Source organism: Vanellus vanellus, assembly GCF_965231255.1.
Source record: "Vanellus vanellus genome assembly, chromosome: 7".
NCBI lineage: Eukaryota > Metazoa > Chordata > Aves > Charadriiformes > Charadriidae > Vanellus > Vanellus vanellus.
The window spans coordinates 21421503-21440209 of record NC_138912.1 but is presented as its reverse complement, the minus strand read 5'-3'; the positions used below and the strand labels follow the sequence as shown (position 1 = coordinate 21440209).

General features: G+C 40.9%; 1 protein-coding gene across 1 annotated transcript; it reads right to left on the bottom strand.

The window, feature by feature from the left end:
* Positions 1–1295: 1295 nt before the first annotated feature.
* On the bottom strand, positions 1296–13410 carry GDF10 (growth differentiation factor 10; the record flags this gene model as incomplete). Its single annotated transcript, XM_082486532.1, has 3 exons — positions 1296–1523; positions 6703–7610; positions 13113–13410. The coding sequence occupies 3 exons, from the start codon at positions 13408–13410 to the stop codon at positions 1332–1334; spliced, it is 1398 nt and encodes a 465-aa protein (XP_082342658.1). The 3' UTR covers positions 1296–1331.
* Between the last annotated feature and the right edge of the window lie 5297 nt (positions 13411–18707).

Below are 18707 nucleotides of genomic sequence, written 5' to 3'. Positions count from 1 at the left end.
GATGTGAGAAATTTTTTTGAGGCTTAGAATAAGAAATCAAAGTACCTGTTTAAATCTTAGCCAAAATATAATTTGACCCTGCTCTATATACTAAAAATACATAGTGAAAGTATTGTAGATAAAAGACATCTAATAAAGTAGGTTACAGTAAGATCCAGTGAATTGAAGCTAAAGCTCTACAAATTCAGACTAGGATTAAGGCACTTCATTTGAACAAAGAGCACTAACTTTTGGAACAACTACTTGTAGTCCAGTAGAGATATTGTCACATGAAAACTTTAAAGCCAAATTTATGCAAGTTTTTCAAAGATATTCCCAAGCTCAAAACAGAAACTACTGGGCAAGGTTCTTTGATCTGTTCTATGCGGGAGGTCAGTCTAGATGATCACAGTATTCCCTTGTCTTTAGTCTATTGAGGTTCATTATGACAAGCTTAATACGTATTTACATGTTTCCATCTAATTAACAGGATGTAACAGAGTGCATTTATAGAAAGACAATTCAACTATTTTTAGATACTACTGTACCTTTAATTTATTAGCTTTTGTTAAAAGCATGTAACAATCTAGAGGATATAAAGTATAATTTACAAAAATATAAATCTCGGTTATTTTATTTTTAGTATTTCAACATATTACTATATAGTATGTGTTACTCAGAGGATATTTTTAAAAACCTGAAATTATCCAGCAAACCAAAAGTGTGGGATATTATGTATGTCTTTTGTAGTACAAATTATATATTAGGGAAGGGTGTATTAACATACTGTTTATATGAAAGCTTACGCAGTGCACTATACTTGCACCCTGAAGAAAATATACATTTCAAGCCCTTTATTACAGCATTTTTCAGTATAAATATGCAGATTAAGAGTATGAGTGTTTTAGGCAAAAATTTTTGATTTGTGTACAAAAGTGATATTCTAAAATAAGCCTGACTTTGCAAGGTCACTTCCCATCTTCTTGGTTAACTGAAGAGATAAAATAGTCAGAAAAATAGCATATAAAAACATATTTTAGTCCTTTGATTATGGAAAACTTTAAACTTAAATTTCTCACTAAACACCAGGTGTCTTGGCTAGGTGGGTTAGGAAGATATTTGTAAAAGTATTGAATTCCTGGAAGATGAATATGAAAGACAAATGATGACAGCAAGACATATCCTTCCAGGTGAGAATATCTTATCATTTTAGTCTCTCCACATGCTTTCTGTAGAGGAATTGTAGGCTTGCATTCATTCATCAACACAAGTGGATTCATTTCCCATTCACAACTTTCCCAGTGTAGTTGGACAGGATGCGTACGTCTCATTAAAGATGTGTTTGTATGAATTTATCGGCAGGCGCAAGTCTCAACCGACATATTGGGATATACCTTTAAAACAACGTTTTTGTTCTCATCTAAGAACAGGACACTGAGTGAGCTCATTTTGTCAGGAACGCAGCAGGGTTCTGGGATGCCAGGAATGATTCCCACTGCTTTTACGATGCTCTGGATTGTAGCATGATTTGATGGCCGAACAATCTGGAACAGAGAGGAAAATAGTTATCGCTTCATTTATGAATGGTCACTTTCCCAGATGGACTTGGAAAATGACAACAATTGTGGTTTTCTGTTTCTTAAAAAATGTGAATATATGTGTGTGAGTCACAGGGCCATACAGCATAGTCAGTCCCCCACACATCCAGCTTTCCTGTGCAGGGTGTATCCAACAGATATTTTGTGTTCCTTATGCTGCCTTCATGAATACCAGAGGAGGGCACTGGTGGCACAGCCAGCAGTCAGGAGTCCTAAGAAACAATGTCCCTGACTGTACCTACTAGATGCTGGAGGCAGGCGTGCAGGAGAAAAGGACTAAGGTGGGGCACACTTCTCAGTCATAAGTTCTTATCTTTTGTTTTCTTAACCTCTTCTCTGACTTGGAGAATTGGCTACTGTAATTATTTCCAAAATAACTATCCCTATGTTCCAGTAGTATTTCTCCTCATTTACGCTAACCTGGATTAGTTACTTTTTCCTGGAGCAATTACTCTCATTTAAAAGAGCTGAGTGCTCCAGAAGTAGTGTCCACAGGGGGGAGTTAGTCTAGAATGGTCTAACAACCTGACAGAGCCTTTCTGATCCTAACTTCATGACAAACAAGTACTTCATACCTGGAGTCTTTGTCTGCTTCCCTCTGCCGTCCTCATTAGCCTTTTTTTTTGTTTCTTCCCCTGAGCTAGCCTCAAAGCAGGAGAAGAAAACAAAAGGCTGGTAGGGCAGGAGAAGTATGAAGTGAGGTTTTACAGCAGCTTTACAGCTATGTACTGTTCAAGGTACTCAGCCACAATCTTTTCTACTGTTGATTTTTGAGGCAGTAAAGAATACAAGGAAAAATATTTGAGAAGAGGAGGCAGCCATTAGGCATAGCAGCACTGAGAATAAGAAAAGGAAAAAGTTAAGATACATAAATAGTATACTGTGTGGTAGTTAAATGTAATTTTTTTTTTTTGCCTTTACTCACAAGCTACACTTGACCTTTGCAGTCTGAGCAACTGAATAGTACTAAACAGTTTTCACCACTTCTGTTGCTTGAGGTACATACAGTCAAGCACAAGTTTACTGGTGACAGAGTGACAGACTTTCTTTGTTGTGGTCTCAGCATAGCATGGAATGTGCTCCAGTTACATGAGGCAATAATATGGCATGCAACCTACCACTGAGGCTGAAGCTTCAGTGACTGCTGTTCAGCTGTCATGCTTGAATACTGTCCCAGCAAATGCGTACAGTAACAGTAGTAAAATTGTGTTAGTAATATCAGGCTTTTTGCTACTGTTTCACAAGTTTTCTGCACAGATCTGGTATATGTAGCACGTGAAATCTTTCATCACTATCGGTACATAGCTGTCTATCGGGTGGAAAATGACATCTGTGGGACAACAAATAGGGACTGCATGGCTCCGCATGGAAGCAGATACTTCAAGTGAGAAGAATTAATGTCATATAACTTCTCTTTTTTTCAAATACTAATTGAATATATGCAAAACATGATTTTTCATTTCAACATGAAAAGTTATGTAGACCATGGGTATAACAAAGAAGCTATTTTTTAGGATAATTCAGTTTTGATCCGTTTACTTTAAGTGTAACATATCAGAAAATCAGATCCAAACCTTACTTGCTATTAAGGCTTTCAGATGTTCCTTAACTAAAGTGACATCATTTGAGCCATTACAAGGAGAAACTGTGAAGTCCGTTCTTGATCCTATGGGGCTTCAAGACAGCATCCTATCTATAACCAAGTCCCGACAAGTGACCAATCCTGGAAAGAGCCTTTCTGCAATTAGCATAAGTTGGCATAATTAGCAACAGCTTGCTCTCTCATGCCACCCTTCATCTTTAGATTTCAAAGCTGTCCACAAACAAGCAGCAGTGAATTGGTCTCACAGCTATTTTGTGAAGCAGAAATAAGCTTTTACCCGCATTGGCCATGTCAGCAAATCTGGACAGCACGAGAGAGACAGAAGTAGCTTTCATGTGTTTAAGCAACTGCAGAGTTTAGAAATTCAAAGAACTGCAGCTTCTAGAATTAAGTTCTTACTTTAACCTCTATGAAAAACCTCCTGAAGTGTTCCTAGCACCTTTATTATCTCATATTGTTATTTGAAACAATCACAGATTCTAATGTGCTACTGAAACAGAATCTGTTGACGCTGTGCAGTGGATAGCCATCATTGCCCTCAGTACCAGTTACTGACTTACAGGATTCCTCAGGATGAATGTGCAGAAGATCCTACTAGGATCTTCCCCATCTGTACAGTCTGTAATATCTGCAAGGAACAAGTTGATGTGAGCAAAGTCTAGCATCAGCAGCCGTCTACCAAGATGACAGCACTAATTAGGTTTCTAATGCCTGCAAGTGTTTACACTATGCACAAAAATTCTTATAGAGAAAAATGCATATTACAGCCTATTACTCTGTACAGAATCTGCCTCCCTGAGCCCTACATCCACAGCAGAGCCAGACAGCACACCCATCCCACATCCAGCCAGGCTCTAATTTTTCCAGCCCTTCTGGAAACCTGGCATGAGTGTTCAGTGATCATGGGCTAGGCTTCACATTAGACTTTGTACCGATGTGCTAAAGTGGAAAGCTTGAAATAATGAGTTGAATGCCCACTGGTGATGGCACTGAAGAAGTGCTAATGTTTTAAATGCTGGCTACTAAGTGATATACAGCAGGCCAGGTTCTGCTCTTACTTAATCTCTAGGACAATCCTATTTTAGGAACATTTTGGGCCTTAGACAATGGAAGGATGGTGATGTAGCCAAAAAGCAATTAACAGCAGGTTTGAAATACTTTAGACACGCCCCTTCTGCCTGGCTTACACCCCTTTTAAAGTCTGTTTTATCATGAATTTGCCCCTCAAAAAGCACACACACACCACCCCATCTTAAAAACCAATACTTATCAGCTTCAGGAAATTTTTGTTTTCAGGTTTGAATTCAACTCTCAAAATGAAACTCATAAACTGATTCATGTACAAGGATGAAATCAAAAGAATTCTAATTCCTGTAGACCAGGGAAATAATATGTTCCCACTTCTACCACACATAGCACTAGCATTTATTTGGCAAATGCAGCAGTGCAGCCAGCCATTATTAACCATATAAGTTAGTCTTCCCCCTCATAGTTCAGCATATAAGAACTTCAGCAGTAAGGCTGAAGGTGAACTTGCTATGACAAGATTTGTACCAGAGCTGTTTTGTGTCTAGATCAGGAATTGCAGTTATTAAAGTAGATGTGCAGAGTGATGTACCAATATTTAAGAAAAAAATAATCATACAATGTGATGATTATCTTCATGCCAGGTATATAAGTATAATTCTATCTCTACAGTTCTGAAAGAGTACCTTGGAAATAAGTTATCTGTTGTCCATCACAGGTTGACTGTGTAGACCAAGTCTTCATGAATAGCCTTAATCCGGCCTTTGATTTAGGAATGCCAAAATCATATATGCATGCTTTCCTGACTTAGATTATACATACAAGTACAAAAGCTATTTCTCCCTCCATAATATTTAGCAATTCTTATGCTCTAGTAAAGAACTAAAGTAAGTGATTTTGATTTACGAGGGAATCTTTATTATATAGGAAGTAATATTTCTAGATAAGACATTAAATAAGTCAGCAATATAAGCTTATTTAACTATTCCAGCTAGAAATGGATCCACTCTCCTTTGGTTCTGTCAGCTTTTGTGTCGTGCTGTTTTGCTCACAAGAAGCCAGATGTGTTAAATGTATCTTCTCTCTTCCCCCCTTGCCCCTGCCCTGGCTTTGGTACCTATGAATGGTGTATACACTGTGGGTCTACGGCAGAGGACCCATGTTCCCAGGGTGTGTTTTGTTTTGGATAAGTTAAATGGTGGTGGTGTTGCATGATTTCTTCATACTACAACAAAAAAGTGAAGTTGTATGTGAGCCTGTGCAAGCTTTAATTTTTACCAGACCATGTACCATTTTATGTATGCATGGTTCAGCATTGGCCAGCTACACGAGAACATGTGGTCAGATTTGTACACCGTACTCTGATGTCTGGATTTCCACTGTTCCTGGACTTAAACTAGCCTGCTTATCTACTCTTCCTGAAATCATACTACTTATTTCAACACGAACATACATCAATCTCTCTGTATGTAAAATAGGGCAGATTCCTGTCTCAGAGCTTTGAAATTCTCTGCTGTAAACCACTATCCACTATTTATGTGCCGGGTGACCACATGCAAAAATAGCAGTAGAATAAATAATCAGGCCATTTGTAGGTAGAATTGCAAAATAATTACAGTGTCTAAACATGCAGGTTATGCAGTGCTTCAAATCTTCCTCTTCCCCATTACTTGAAAGTCCTATAAAATGCTGCAAGTTCTTGTGCTACATAGGATTGCCAAAATTTCTACATTTTATCACAGAGCAAGCGAGTGGGGGTGGGCCAAATCGAAATTTTGTTGGAGCAGGAGTTCATGTTTGCCTCTCTATTAGCAAATTTCACACTGCTTCTGTAGGAGGAATTTAGTACACTAGCTTTAGAGTGTTACAGATAGCCATTTGGCATTTCCAGCCACATAAAGTAAGTCAACTTTTTTGTTCCAGCAGGATTATTTTAATTTCAAGAATTTAGTAAATTAAAAAAGCACCAGAGAATTTTGAGACGCAAATATCAGCTTAACCAGCATTCTTATTTTCAAATTGACAAGCAAGTTAAAAATACCTCAGTGTCACTACCCTGCATTTTTCTCCTATGGTATTACCAGTGGAATTCAGAAATACTCTGATACAGTACCTTTTTTTATGATTAGCATATAATACTTTATACTTCTGCTATCACAACAGAGTATTTTGATGATTTAGTATGTGTAACCATATTTTAATAAGCTACAGAAGTCTATGTTATGGTTTCAAGATATAAAATGAGGAATTGTAAGATAAACTGGGGACATTTTTCTTATTCTTCAGAGTAAATTTAAAGATAACTTGGAATCTGTACTCTGATGGAAACAATCACAGTTGATGGAAACGATATTGCCAAAATTAATTAGGCTGAACAAGGCAACAGAACACAGTGAAAAATGAAAAAATCTAAACGAAAGTCTAACTGACAAAGTAGTTGAATAGGCAGACCAGTAGATCTACTGTTTGCAAGCTAACAAGGAAAAGGCATACTACCTTGGGCATTGGAAATTCACATGCCCCTGCACAGTAGTAGGCATCAAATGATTTGGGAGATATGATCCATTCATTCCAGCCAATATCAGCAAAGTCAACTTTCATGTATCTTCTTGAACAAATCCTTGGCTCGTTCCATTGTTTTCGCCTTGCTTTCTTCATTGTTTTCTCATCGAAATTGAGCACCTGAGACTTTGTAAGTGTTTCTGTATTTTCTTGCCCTTTTCTCCTGCGGTCTTTGCGTGAAGCTTTTGGTTTCAAGGACTTGTAGGCATTCTCCCATATGTCATGTTTGTTGTATTTATTGTTGTTATAATCTACTTCTGGCAACTCGTTGTTCTGAATAGAGCTAGAGATGTACGTATCCCTCCGCACTCGAGTATCAGTAGAAGCATTAGGGGACAGATTTGGGTCCCCATCATTGGAAGGGAATGGGTCATAACGCTGTAGGGTGACTGCCACACTGTTAGGTTCAGAGATTGCAAGATCATTGGCATAAACTAGTATATAAGGTAAATGACTGGTGACCTGTTCAGGGAAGCCCTGGTGTTTCTCCCCAGAATCAAGCTCAGCACAGAGAATAAGCTCTCCAGCCTGTTTTGATTCTTTTATGATGTGTGAAATGTCCTTTGCATGCCAAGCCCCTCGCCTTTGAAGAGACACGGTGATGTTCCCTTTCACTAGCCCATAGGCAGAATTTTGGTGAATGCTTTGGAAAATGAGGTTGAGCCGCAGGATCGGAGGCAGGTGAAGGAGGCGGCAGGACGAGTTCTTGGACCGCTTACAAAACACTTCCCGGTGCCGAGGGCGTTTGTCAGCATAGAAGTGAAAAGTGGCAGCAAGGATCATCTCTGAATCCTGCATGGATGTTAGATTGAAGCAGTACAAGGGCTTCTGGGCCAAGAACTCTGCAAGAGAGCAAGGAAAACATGGATAAATATCTGAGCCAAACCCTTATTCCTATATAAGTGGATTAACAAATTTTGCTTTTCACTTACCCACTTGAAATCAGTTAGTATAGTGAGATTGTCACTTCAGCTTAAAACTGGGGTAAGTGGAGGAAAAAATCCTAATAATATTTAATAGCAATATTACAATAACATTGGGAGAGTGAAACACACTGGGCACCTTTTGTATACATGAGGGATAAATATCTTTCCATAGATATTCAGTTTCAGACTGCCTTTTGTTCCAGACAGACAAGAAAACAATCCTTGCTTCTATTGCATTTATAACAAAGTAAAGCTCAGAGAAGCTGTCAAATTTGCCCATGGCAGAGCTCAGAATGGTACCTACTCAGTATACTAGCTGAAAACCAGGTTTACAGTTAATATTTAAGATGGTCTAATTTAAAGCTGACTGCAAAGATTCCTGAAAGATCTCTGAATGCTAACTCTATGGGCAACGGCATATGAAGTTCTTCATCCGTAAATAGTCCACAAGATACATTTCACAAAGGGGCTGGAAGTAAGAGGTGCAACACATATTTTGGGGGCCATTATTCTCAGGAACAATCCTCCTTTCCAGTATACATCCTGTTGGAACTTTGTTTAAAGCACTATGAAACCTAGTTGGTTTCTAAGACTTGTATTTTGATCTTCTTGAGGTTAGTGACAACTACTGTTGAATAGGAGTTGGCTCTTAAAATTCAAACTCCATGTGATATAGCTTCTTTTTAGGTAGTTGAACAATTTGTGCTCAGGTTACACCTCTACCCTCCTCCCAAGGTAGATGAGCAATTTTACATTAATATCTGTTTATACCATGTTTGTTTAAACAGTAGAAACCCCTCTTAGTGTGTTTAAATGTAATCTCAGAATCAAAAGACCATGCCTTCAGTCTGTCATTGTAAAAAGTTGCTTATTTTTTTTTTTTACTAGCTCAAGAATATACAGAAAAGTGGTAGCAGAACCAAGAACTGATTCCTGTCCTCCCAAGCTCAGATGGGTACTTAGAATGCATCAAAGGACTACGGTGGGTAAGTCTGCACCTTTACTTAACCCAAGTGGACAAACTGTCTGGCTGCCCTTCTTGACATACCTGGGAATTCCCTGGCAGCAGGGAGAAAAAAAAAAAAACCACACACACCCCCAAAAACCAAACCAAACCAAACGAAACCAAACGAAACCAACAAACCCAAGAGCCAGCCTTCCCAGAAACAATTAGGTTTCTTTTTCAGTGCACTGTGGATGATGAGCCACAGAAATTTTGGCAATAACAGAAAGGCAGTACTGTTAAGTGCCACCTGTCAAAATGTTCTTCCTTTTAAGCACAGTTCCATTTAAAAGATGAAAATTAGTAGTGCTATATCTCACTAAATTGGTACTTGCTGTCTTCCAGTTCACGATGGATAGAACCGTCATTTGGACTAAACTACAGCAGATTAGGATGTTCATTAATTCCAGGCCCACATAGGCAGTCTGAAAGTACAAATGTTCAAGTATGCAGTTTCCATCTACACCATCTGTTTGTTTTTTTTTTTTTCCTGATGCAGTGAAGTAGAACAGCCTGTACTGATACCCACATAATGGTTTCATAGGTGGCAGAGAGGCTAACAGAAATTGTATTCTGTGATGAGAAGCTATTTGTTTCTGTCAGTTCAGGACAGGAGTCCTATCAGTAAACTTTTTAAATCAATATTAGTCTTATGAGCAGGTGCTCATACTATGAAAAAACTTCAGAGTTTAGATTCTATTAAAGTCTTTGTAGCAAAGAAATTTCACAAGGCAGACAGCCTATTTTTCAGACCAAGGAAGAGAATAATCATAGTACTTCCTTTAGAACACCAGACTGTTGTTAATGTTTGTTCATTTCAGAAGGTATGTTTTTAAGAAGTCTATGTACTGCCTTCCTCCCTGAAGGAAAATTGAAATTTTCAATATTTTTTCAGTAGTAGAATGCTCCTAGCACCATCAGTTCTATAGATATGACTATGAAGCACATGCTTGTAATGATACCTCAGAGAAAGGGAATTTTAATTCATCTAAATTAATTCTGCATTCTAGAGTGAAACAGACCTTCAAAAGTCAAAATTATTTGTAGAACAGTATGAGTATCTGTGAGTCTGCAGCTACTAAAAAGCCAGAAGAAGACTTTTTAGGAATTGAGGAAACTAGAGTTTTGGATGGAGCATAGTCATACGTATCATATTGCATCAGATTACTCAGGCTTTTACCAACCTGTCAAGCAAACATTGTTACATTTTCCAGGTCTAGTCTGAGTTGAACTGTACTAGCTGTATACAGTAAAGCTGTTAATATTTTACTGATTGTATCTACCTCTGATCACTGTAGACAGCTTCAAGTTAGGAATACAGGCAAGATGTGCGGAGGATATACACAAGAGGTTGGTAGAAAAAAAAAGGCAAGTGGCCAAGGAAAGAAAATATTAGTCTTTAGTAGGTAATCCACATAGGAGAATGTTGCATTGCAGTAAGAGAAGATCAGCAAAACAGATTTAAATGGTATTTCTGATAACACATTTGTGAGAAAGAAATATGCAGAGAACCTCATTTAAAATATTTTAAGCTATGAAATTATGTTAAACCAAGGCTCTAGAGGCCAGAATTACAGTTTCATGAGTAATCTTGATTTGGTTTTCTTGCACATATGCATTATGTTATAGTCTTAATTAAATGACTGCTATTTTCTACTATTCACCAAGGCCTTTGCTTCATTTAGCACAGGGGATGGATGGTGTTTAGGGAACGAGCCTGAGCTGCAAGAGTCAATTTATAGGGAAGTTTCATGGCTTAAGTAGCAGATTGCTGCCATGAAGACTTAATTCCCCCCAATCTCAGCAACCTAGGTGAAGTTAGGGAATAACTTAGTATTTCCCATTTGGTCACAAACCACTTAGGACTTGACTGTGTAACTAACTTCATTCAATTGGTGCTGTTTTCTAAAGCTACAGAGTTCCCTGAAAACTGGAAAGCACGTAAAGAACTTGAACAATTAGTTCATAGACTCTCTCTCAGCTCCTTATCAGAGAAATAATGAACTCGTGAATACATGTAGAGGTGAGCTGAGAGGAGGTGATCAGATGTTTGTGAAGCACTGTTCCTGAAGTGATAAGTACTGCTAGAGAAACATGAAGAAGGTGTATTTGGTATGTGTGCAGGTAGCACATGCATATATATATATATATATATCAATTGCCTCACATTGAATATGGAGAAATATTATGTATTTAATAACCCAGTCAACACCATCTATACCCTGTAAGGGATACGTAGGATAGCAATATGGTTGTGTAGTTGAGGAGACATCAATAATACCTATGACAAAGGAGCAACCTAAGTCTGGACTGACATTTTGCACCTCTGGATCCCTCATCTTGACAACCATAACTAGCAGTGATGCTGGAGTGTCCCTTAACAAACAGCTTTAAGCTGCAGAGTAGAAACAGAAGATTACAGATTTTTCTGAAAAGGTACAAGTTTAAGAATAATTACAAAAAAAAAAAAGCAAGTCCATTGCTTGGGATAATGAAAAGGAAATTATTGCAGGTGTTGTCTGTTTTGCTTATCTCAATAGGATCAGAATTATCATCCGTATTTTATATAGAATAGACATTCCACATGTCTTGTTAGAAGAACATGCCAATTTCTTCTTTCAGAAGAAAACAGTAGAATGTCTTGGGGGAGATAAAGCAAAACATACTGCCAGATAATTCTTCTCCACTTCCTCATCTGTGTCATTCTGTGGTTCATTTCAGGCTGTTCATCACTAGGTTGATGAATTACAAAGAAATAAAATTTATTGTCATAACAAAGGAACATTGCAGAGGAGCTTCTGCTTTCATGCCATGTTACTAGGGAGAGATGGGATCCAGTAGGTACACAGATGGGACACAGGAGATAGGAGTTTTGGACATAGGTGGGCTTTATTTCAATTGCATGGAAAGACAAGTTACTTCCAAGCATCTCTGCCTTGCTTTCATGGTCTGACAGATGAGCAAAATAATATTGATTTGTAATTGCTCAGTATAGTCTAACTGTGGGTAGACAGTGCTGCTATTTTAGTGTTTTAAACCAGAATTTAAAGCACTGAGATGCAAGTAACTTGTTCAGCAGATTAATTGAAAACTGAAGAAAAAGAATATAGTGCAATTCTTGCATTCTTCCCAAATCACTCTTGTGGTCCAGGGCCTTACTTAGGTAGCAGCCAGTATCAGCTGCTCAGTTCGCAGAAAAATGAGAGTGATAGCAGGAGGTCATGGAATAACCATCCACGGTGGAAGTTCCTTCCTAACCCCTATTAGTTAGTGGCTGCTAGCTAATGATCCAGAGCATAACAATTTATTTCTCTCCCAAATGTCTTCAATTGCTTTACATCCCAACTCCTATATTTCTAGACATTTTCATTAGCCACTTACCCTTCCATGGGATCTCCTCCTCCTTGAATGATTACTTTTTAATATTACATTTGACATAGAATAGAAATTAGTTGGGGTGCACTAGAGAATATGGATTATTGTGTGATATTATAGTAACCATTCCCTAAAACACTGTGTGGTGTATTTTATTCTATACATGAGACTTTAAGTGTAAGGGAAAGATTGAAACTCAGAAAAAGAAATTCTGAATCAATCTATCAGATGTGTCTATAAAAAATTAATATTTCTGGCAATGTAAAAAAAAATATATTCTGATCCAATTCTTATTTTAAGAGCTAAGGTCTTAGTTATAGTCTGTAGGAGTTAACCAAAGGAGGAAGACATTTTCCAGGAAAGATATTTTGGGTTTCCTTGGCAAATTATAACAAATTTAAAGAGTATTGACTACTCAAACCTCCTCTTTCTTATTTTGGAGTAAAATTGGGATAATGAAAGTGTGGTTCTGACACAGTATATGTGCTCTTCCATCCTCATAATGAAGCCAAGTAAAGCTGGGGAGGGGGAGGTCAGACGTGTGTCTTCTCAGGTTTAGGCGGTGCAACGCCGTTACGGTCCCGAGCAGTTTTCGACGGTCCCGTAGGCGGCACTCTTCCTAATAGAAACAGGCGAGCCTGCGGGAAAAGCCGGAGGAGAGGACCTGCGGCTGGAGCACCCGCTATTAGTTTTATTGCTCAAAGTGCCTCTGAAAACATCTTTCGACCCAGTGCGATGTGCACTGGGAACAGTGCTCCTTTTGCCGGTGGTTTGCATCCGCAGCAACGGAGTCTTTCTGCAGGGAGACGCCGTCGTGCAGATACTCCCGGGGAGGGGAAGGGAGGGAGCCGGGGGAGGTGGGGAGCCGTCCGCAGAGCCGAGGGGAGACACCCTGTCCATGTAGTTCGCAGGGCCCCCCCAGTATTCACTCAGCGTGACACCCCCGCCGTCACTGGCAACCCCGGCGCAAACCCGTCACTTGACCGCGAAAGAGGAGCGAGGGGGCACCGCCGGTGCCCGCCGCGCCCGGCCTGTCTTACCTGGCCTGGCTTTGAAGCTGCGGACCGTGTTGCCGTCGCCGGGCCGGCTCCCTTCCCGGTTGTACTTCTCGTAGAGTTTAAGCATGTGGACAGCTACCATGTCCTGAGCGATGCTGCCCAGCGCAGGGGGCGGCGAAGAGCCCCCGCGGGGGTCGCGGCCGGGGGAGGACGGGTCCCTGGCGGCGGGCGGCTGGACGGGGCAGGCGGGCTGGCTGCCGGCGCCCTCCCCCGCAGGCGAGCGGCAGCCCCCATGGCCCAGGGCCCACAGCAGGAGGCAGCAGGTCAGGCGGCCGGCCATCGGCGGGATGCTGTGGGGCGGCCGGGCGCGGGGCGGCGGCAGTTCGGTCGCTGACTGCGTCTGGGTCTCCCGGTTGGCCCTGCCGCACCGGGGCGAGGGGGCGGCGGGGCCGGGGAGGGAGGAGGGAGGGAGGGAGAGTGGGGGCGGCCCCCCCCTACCGCCGCCGCTGATGCCGCCTCCGCCGGGCCAATCCCTGGGCCCGGGGGTGAGGAGCTGTGGACCGGGGACGGCGGCGCGGGGCGGCGGCGCGGGGCTGCGGCGGGGAGCAGGGGCAGCGCCAGGGGTCCGGGTGCGGAGGGAACTCGCGGGAGGGGACGCTGCATTCCTCCAACGTGGGGCTTCCCCGCTCTTTAAAGCGTAGCGGGGAAAGGATCTAAATTAATTAGCGCACAGCCGCTGATTGGAGACATATGTCACCACCGCCGCCGTGGCAGCGAGCGCTGCGGCAGGACGGCACCTTTGGCTGCCTGCGCCAGCGAGGAGGGGCTTGAAAATAATTTCTAAAAGATAGAAGCAAATAGATAACAGGCGGGCAGGCAGGCGGTGGGAAAGGACGGGAGGGCGGATGGATGGCAGAGGTAGCATGAGAAGGGAAGGGTGCGTACATGCGTGCCGAAAGCAGTGGAAGGGTCTTTTCTGTTTGATCGGCAGAGCTGCCAGTGTTGTCTTGGAATGGCAACGCTGTAAATAGTGTTTGTTTCAAGGATCCTGGAGAAAAGAGAAGTCGCCGGTGGGTCCACGCTCTGGAAGACCCAGTGTGAACTAGCCAGGAGTGCAGCAAGGGTCACTGATAATTCCAAGCAGATACTTAAATAGTAGGGGTTAAAGGGGCTGTGCACGGGTAAACTTTCGTCATTGGGCTATTTCTATGCGTGATCTGAAGGAGGAGAATACTGGCGTGAATTTCTGAAGGATTTACATGGCTTAGGTCGGAGGGGGTTGATTTAAAAGTGAATGGTGCATGTTGCGCTTATTCATCATGTGACACAGGTAGTTCTGAATCATAGTTTATAGTCACCCAGCGGGTATAAATGCTGCTATAATGAATAGCAGTTTTAAAGACAACCTATAAGGAGAGTGTTATATTTTAAGGGACTTTGTTCATTCTGCCTCCTTTTTTAAAGCTTGTCCTCGGGTAGCCAAGACAGTTACTTTTCTTGGAGAGTATACAATGCAATAATTGAAAAATTGTTGGAAAAAGCTACTGTTGCTGTGTATAACACAACTCTTTTGTGATTTTTGAACCTTGAAGTGTCAAATCTGAGCAGATACTATTGAAAGCCTCTGAACCACAAGTTTGTAGGTTTTGGATCAAGGCAAAGAAAGGTTTGATTCATTTTTAAAATTAGCACCAGGCCACATTGCTTGAATGTATGAAACGAACAATTTGCAAATACAAATTTGCCCAAGTGTACATTGCTAAAGTATCAAACCTCCTATTAATTAATCTTTGCTTATAAATAAGCCAAACCATCCTTTGATGCTTTTTTTTTTTCTCCATGGTAGCATGCTCATGACCTCCACTGGGGGTGTGAGCGAACCTTTTGTTGTTTGTGGTTTTTGTCTGTACTGTTTCTATACAATCAAGGTCCTGTGAAAAGGAGGAAGAGGCAGCAGGAGGTAGGAACAAGCTGGGCTATTTTGGACCAATGTCCCATTAAAATGTTCTCTCTCTCCTTAACTCACTCCAAACTCCTATTCAGGCATACACTTTGTATCAGTCTTTAACCTGCACTAAAACCTGTAGGACACTGATACTTTGACATTGTTGGGAAAGAATTAAAGAATCAACCAGGGATGGTAGTATTTCTTGCCTTATTTTATTGCAGAACAGCAGGAATTCAAAGTCTTTAAAGCTCTGGTACTTTGACTCTTTTATGCAGCTGAGATGATGAAATAAAAATGTGTTTGGTAAAGGAATTCAAATTAGCACTGGGTCACATAATTCCCCTGTTCTGAATATGGCCAATCAATGGCATCTCTAAGGCATCTAGAGGCAAGAGCTATGCAATTTCTGCTCATGCAGAATAATATTCCTAGCGTGGAAATTTCTGCTAATTAAAGCTCTTGCCAAGTAGAGTCTTCCCCCCCCCCCTTCTTCTTAAATAGCTCAAGTCAAAGCTTTGCAAGCCAGGCAGGACTTAGAGAAAGTCTCCCTATAGTTAGAGCAATGCATTCAAGATTTTAAAGTGCCGATCTAAGCTTCCTGCTAAAATCATTGTGATATAAATAGTGTTACACACCCTTAATAACAGCTTAGATATGAAAAAAACCCAACCAAATAATGTTTTCTTATGAAATTGGAGACATCTATACAAAGGAACTATTGTGACCTGTGCTTGTGTTTTGTTGTAGAACATAATGTAGGAAATACATAGTGAATATATAAGAGGGGATATAGGGCACCAGGAGGGGTATCTGTTCTTTTTGTTCTATGGTAAAATAACTTATTAACTCAATTTAGGGTTAGATCTATCTATATTAAAATAATTTTGCCTGACTTTATTTTAATAGTAAAGTCAGTAGCGGGGATAATGAAGGTCAAAACTCCAGGGAAGTTAAAGAAACATAAATAATTACTGAATTTGGGCTTCAGTCCAAATTTCTGGTTACTACCTATTGTAGGACAACTCATTCATTTTTCACTCACAAAAATATCTGCCTATGTATAATACCACACAATTAGCTACGACCATACAAGACCATTCCTTAAGTATATAGCTTATTAATTAGAAATTAACTGAATGAGATGCAGTGGGCTGCAGGTTCTCACAGAAACTGATGGTAGAACTCTAAAAACCCTTTTCACATTCCATCCAAAATCATGTGTTGTGACAAGAATGATATATGGTCAGTAAAAAAAGGCTTTTGTGTTTTGTTCAGTTTTTTCTGAACAATAGTGAATTTATCTTAATACCCAAAAAAGAAAAAAGAGGCACAGTGGTGTTTAGGTGTTATAGGAAGCAGAATGATCAGAGCTGACCCAGAGCCCTGGGAGGCTCTTGATGTTGAGAGAAGAGTTTGGGCATATCAGGCAGTGCCTATTGTTGGCAGGGAAAGCTTTGCCTCTTGAGAAGCAGCACTCACTGTCCCACTCCATCCCATCAGTTCAAGAACAAGCTCTCACCTTGGATTTCCATTCTGAATCCACGCTCTCTCATATTCCATATGGCAAGAATAGCCTTTCCCCCTGCTGGGCTCCCCATCCTTCATCTTTAGTGACAAAAGTTTATTTTGTCTATCTTGCTAAGAAGCAAGAATTGCCTCTATTCACATCCTACCGCACTATCAATGGTGCATAATTACAGAAAGTAAGGAACTAGGAACCAAGATGCACAGACTCAGTACAGTTTAGTATAACTTGTCCCACCCTACTGTAGATGTCCAAAACCATTCATATGGTCTGTGCTCTAGGGGTACCTGTTGCTTTTCCTTGGTTATGAAAGAAGTCTATGTCAGCTAGCTGAGATGTACAGCAGAAGAATTTCTATCTAAGGGGGTGGTTGTGTGAGGTAGAAAGCACCTTCCTTTTCCATTACTTTCACTGGCAAATGATGGCACATTCACTATTCAGCCTCAGGATAAGTGTTTTGCAAGGGTGGATTTAACTTCAGTTTCTCTTTACACAATTTGCATGTAAGAGGTACTGGCTTATTAATCCCTTATCCCCTTAGTAATGAAAATATTCAGTTTTATCTCACTGACAGTTCAGAATTTATTCTTCCATATTTGAATACTTTCAGAACATGTGTTTATGACATCTCCCATTTTGGTGCTACCCAGAAGTTGACAGCCTCTACTGGAGGTTTTTCTCCATACATAGGTTACTAAGTGCAAAGATGTCAGCTGATATTAACAGAAGCAGTAATTCTATGATGTTACTAGGCACTAGTAACTAGATGTTACTAGGCACTAGGTCTGAAATGAAGACCATGTTTTATTTTATTTTATTTTTTTTTACAGCAGGCACTTTCAACTTTTCAGTGACCCATGCATCATCACAGTCATTCAGGAAGAGAAAAGCCTATATATTTTTTTTCCCATTGAGAAAGTGAAACAAACTTTTCCAGTAGAAATTCTGGTGGTAATTCATATTTGTTGCAAACCAGGTTCATCCGGGTTGATAATGCTGCTTTGGAACTCACCTGAACTTCAGTAGCTCCTGTCATTGTTTGAGAGCTATCTCCTTACTGTGAGATGATGCATCACAAGTGCCTGGCCATTGCACTTCCTGGGATACGTACCCTTTTCTTCTGTGGGAGAGGGAAGCTACAAGCCATGCAGGAAAATGTGAGCACAAGGCAATCAAACCGCTCAGATTGTGGCTAAAGCAAAAGTAGACAGCTTTAGAAAGGCGTGTGTGTGCCTGTGCTGTGTGTGTAAATCCAATTTCCTGTTCAAAAGCAATTTCAAGGAAATATTTCAAGCAGCCCTAGGCACCAGTCTTTAACTTCCAGCCAGCAACCTATAGGGCTTTGAATTCCCTGCCCTTTTACTCAGTCTGTTTCCTAGGCAGCGAAGACTCTTACTGAGGTCAGTGTTCACCACAAGTTCAGAGCTCAGCCTGATGCACTTAACAGGCAAGATCGATACCTGCTGAGCAACAGTTGCCAGTATAAACACTAGTGCTTTTCAAGAGAACAGGTGGGAGATTGGTTAGATAGGCTTGGTGAGACTGCAGCGTACGGTTATACACCCTGCATCTGGGCTGAGATGGTCAGCTGTAATACGCATCTTCAGACTCCTGTTTACAAGTGGAATTTGAAGGCTGTGGGGAAAGGGTGGGGGAAAGGCAAACAGCAGCTGGGAACCATCTATGACCACAGCTGGTTTTGCAAAGATCTTGCAAACTGGGTTGGGATCTCTCCAGGATTTTCTTGGGCTGAGTAATGCTGCAGACGAGAGGAGGATGTATTGTGCTGATAGTACAGAAAGGTTTCTGCACATGGTGGACTAGATTAGACAAATACTGGGGAAGGATTTCAGAAGCGTGATGAGCAGCTGCTGACCGGTAGGTGGCAAGCGTGCCCCTAAGTCAAGGCTAACCTATTGCTCCCTTGCTTATGGGACACTGTCGTGTCCTTAGGGTGACAGTTGGGATCACTTATAATCCTGTAGCATTTTCCCAGCGAGCAGCTCTGTCTCGTAGCCTCAGCATTTCCAGCTTGCATATTCATGGCCTTCTAAGCGTTATGATAGCTTTGGCAGACCTCCTGTATAGTGCTCGTGGGACAACCTGGCACAGTGAGGTATGCTTGGAGCTCACAGTTCTCCCTGAGCTATAACAGCTTTATTAA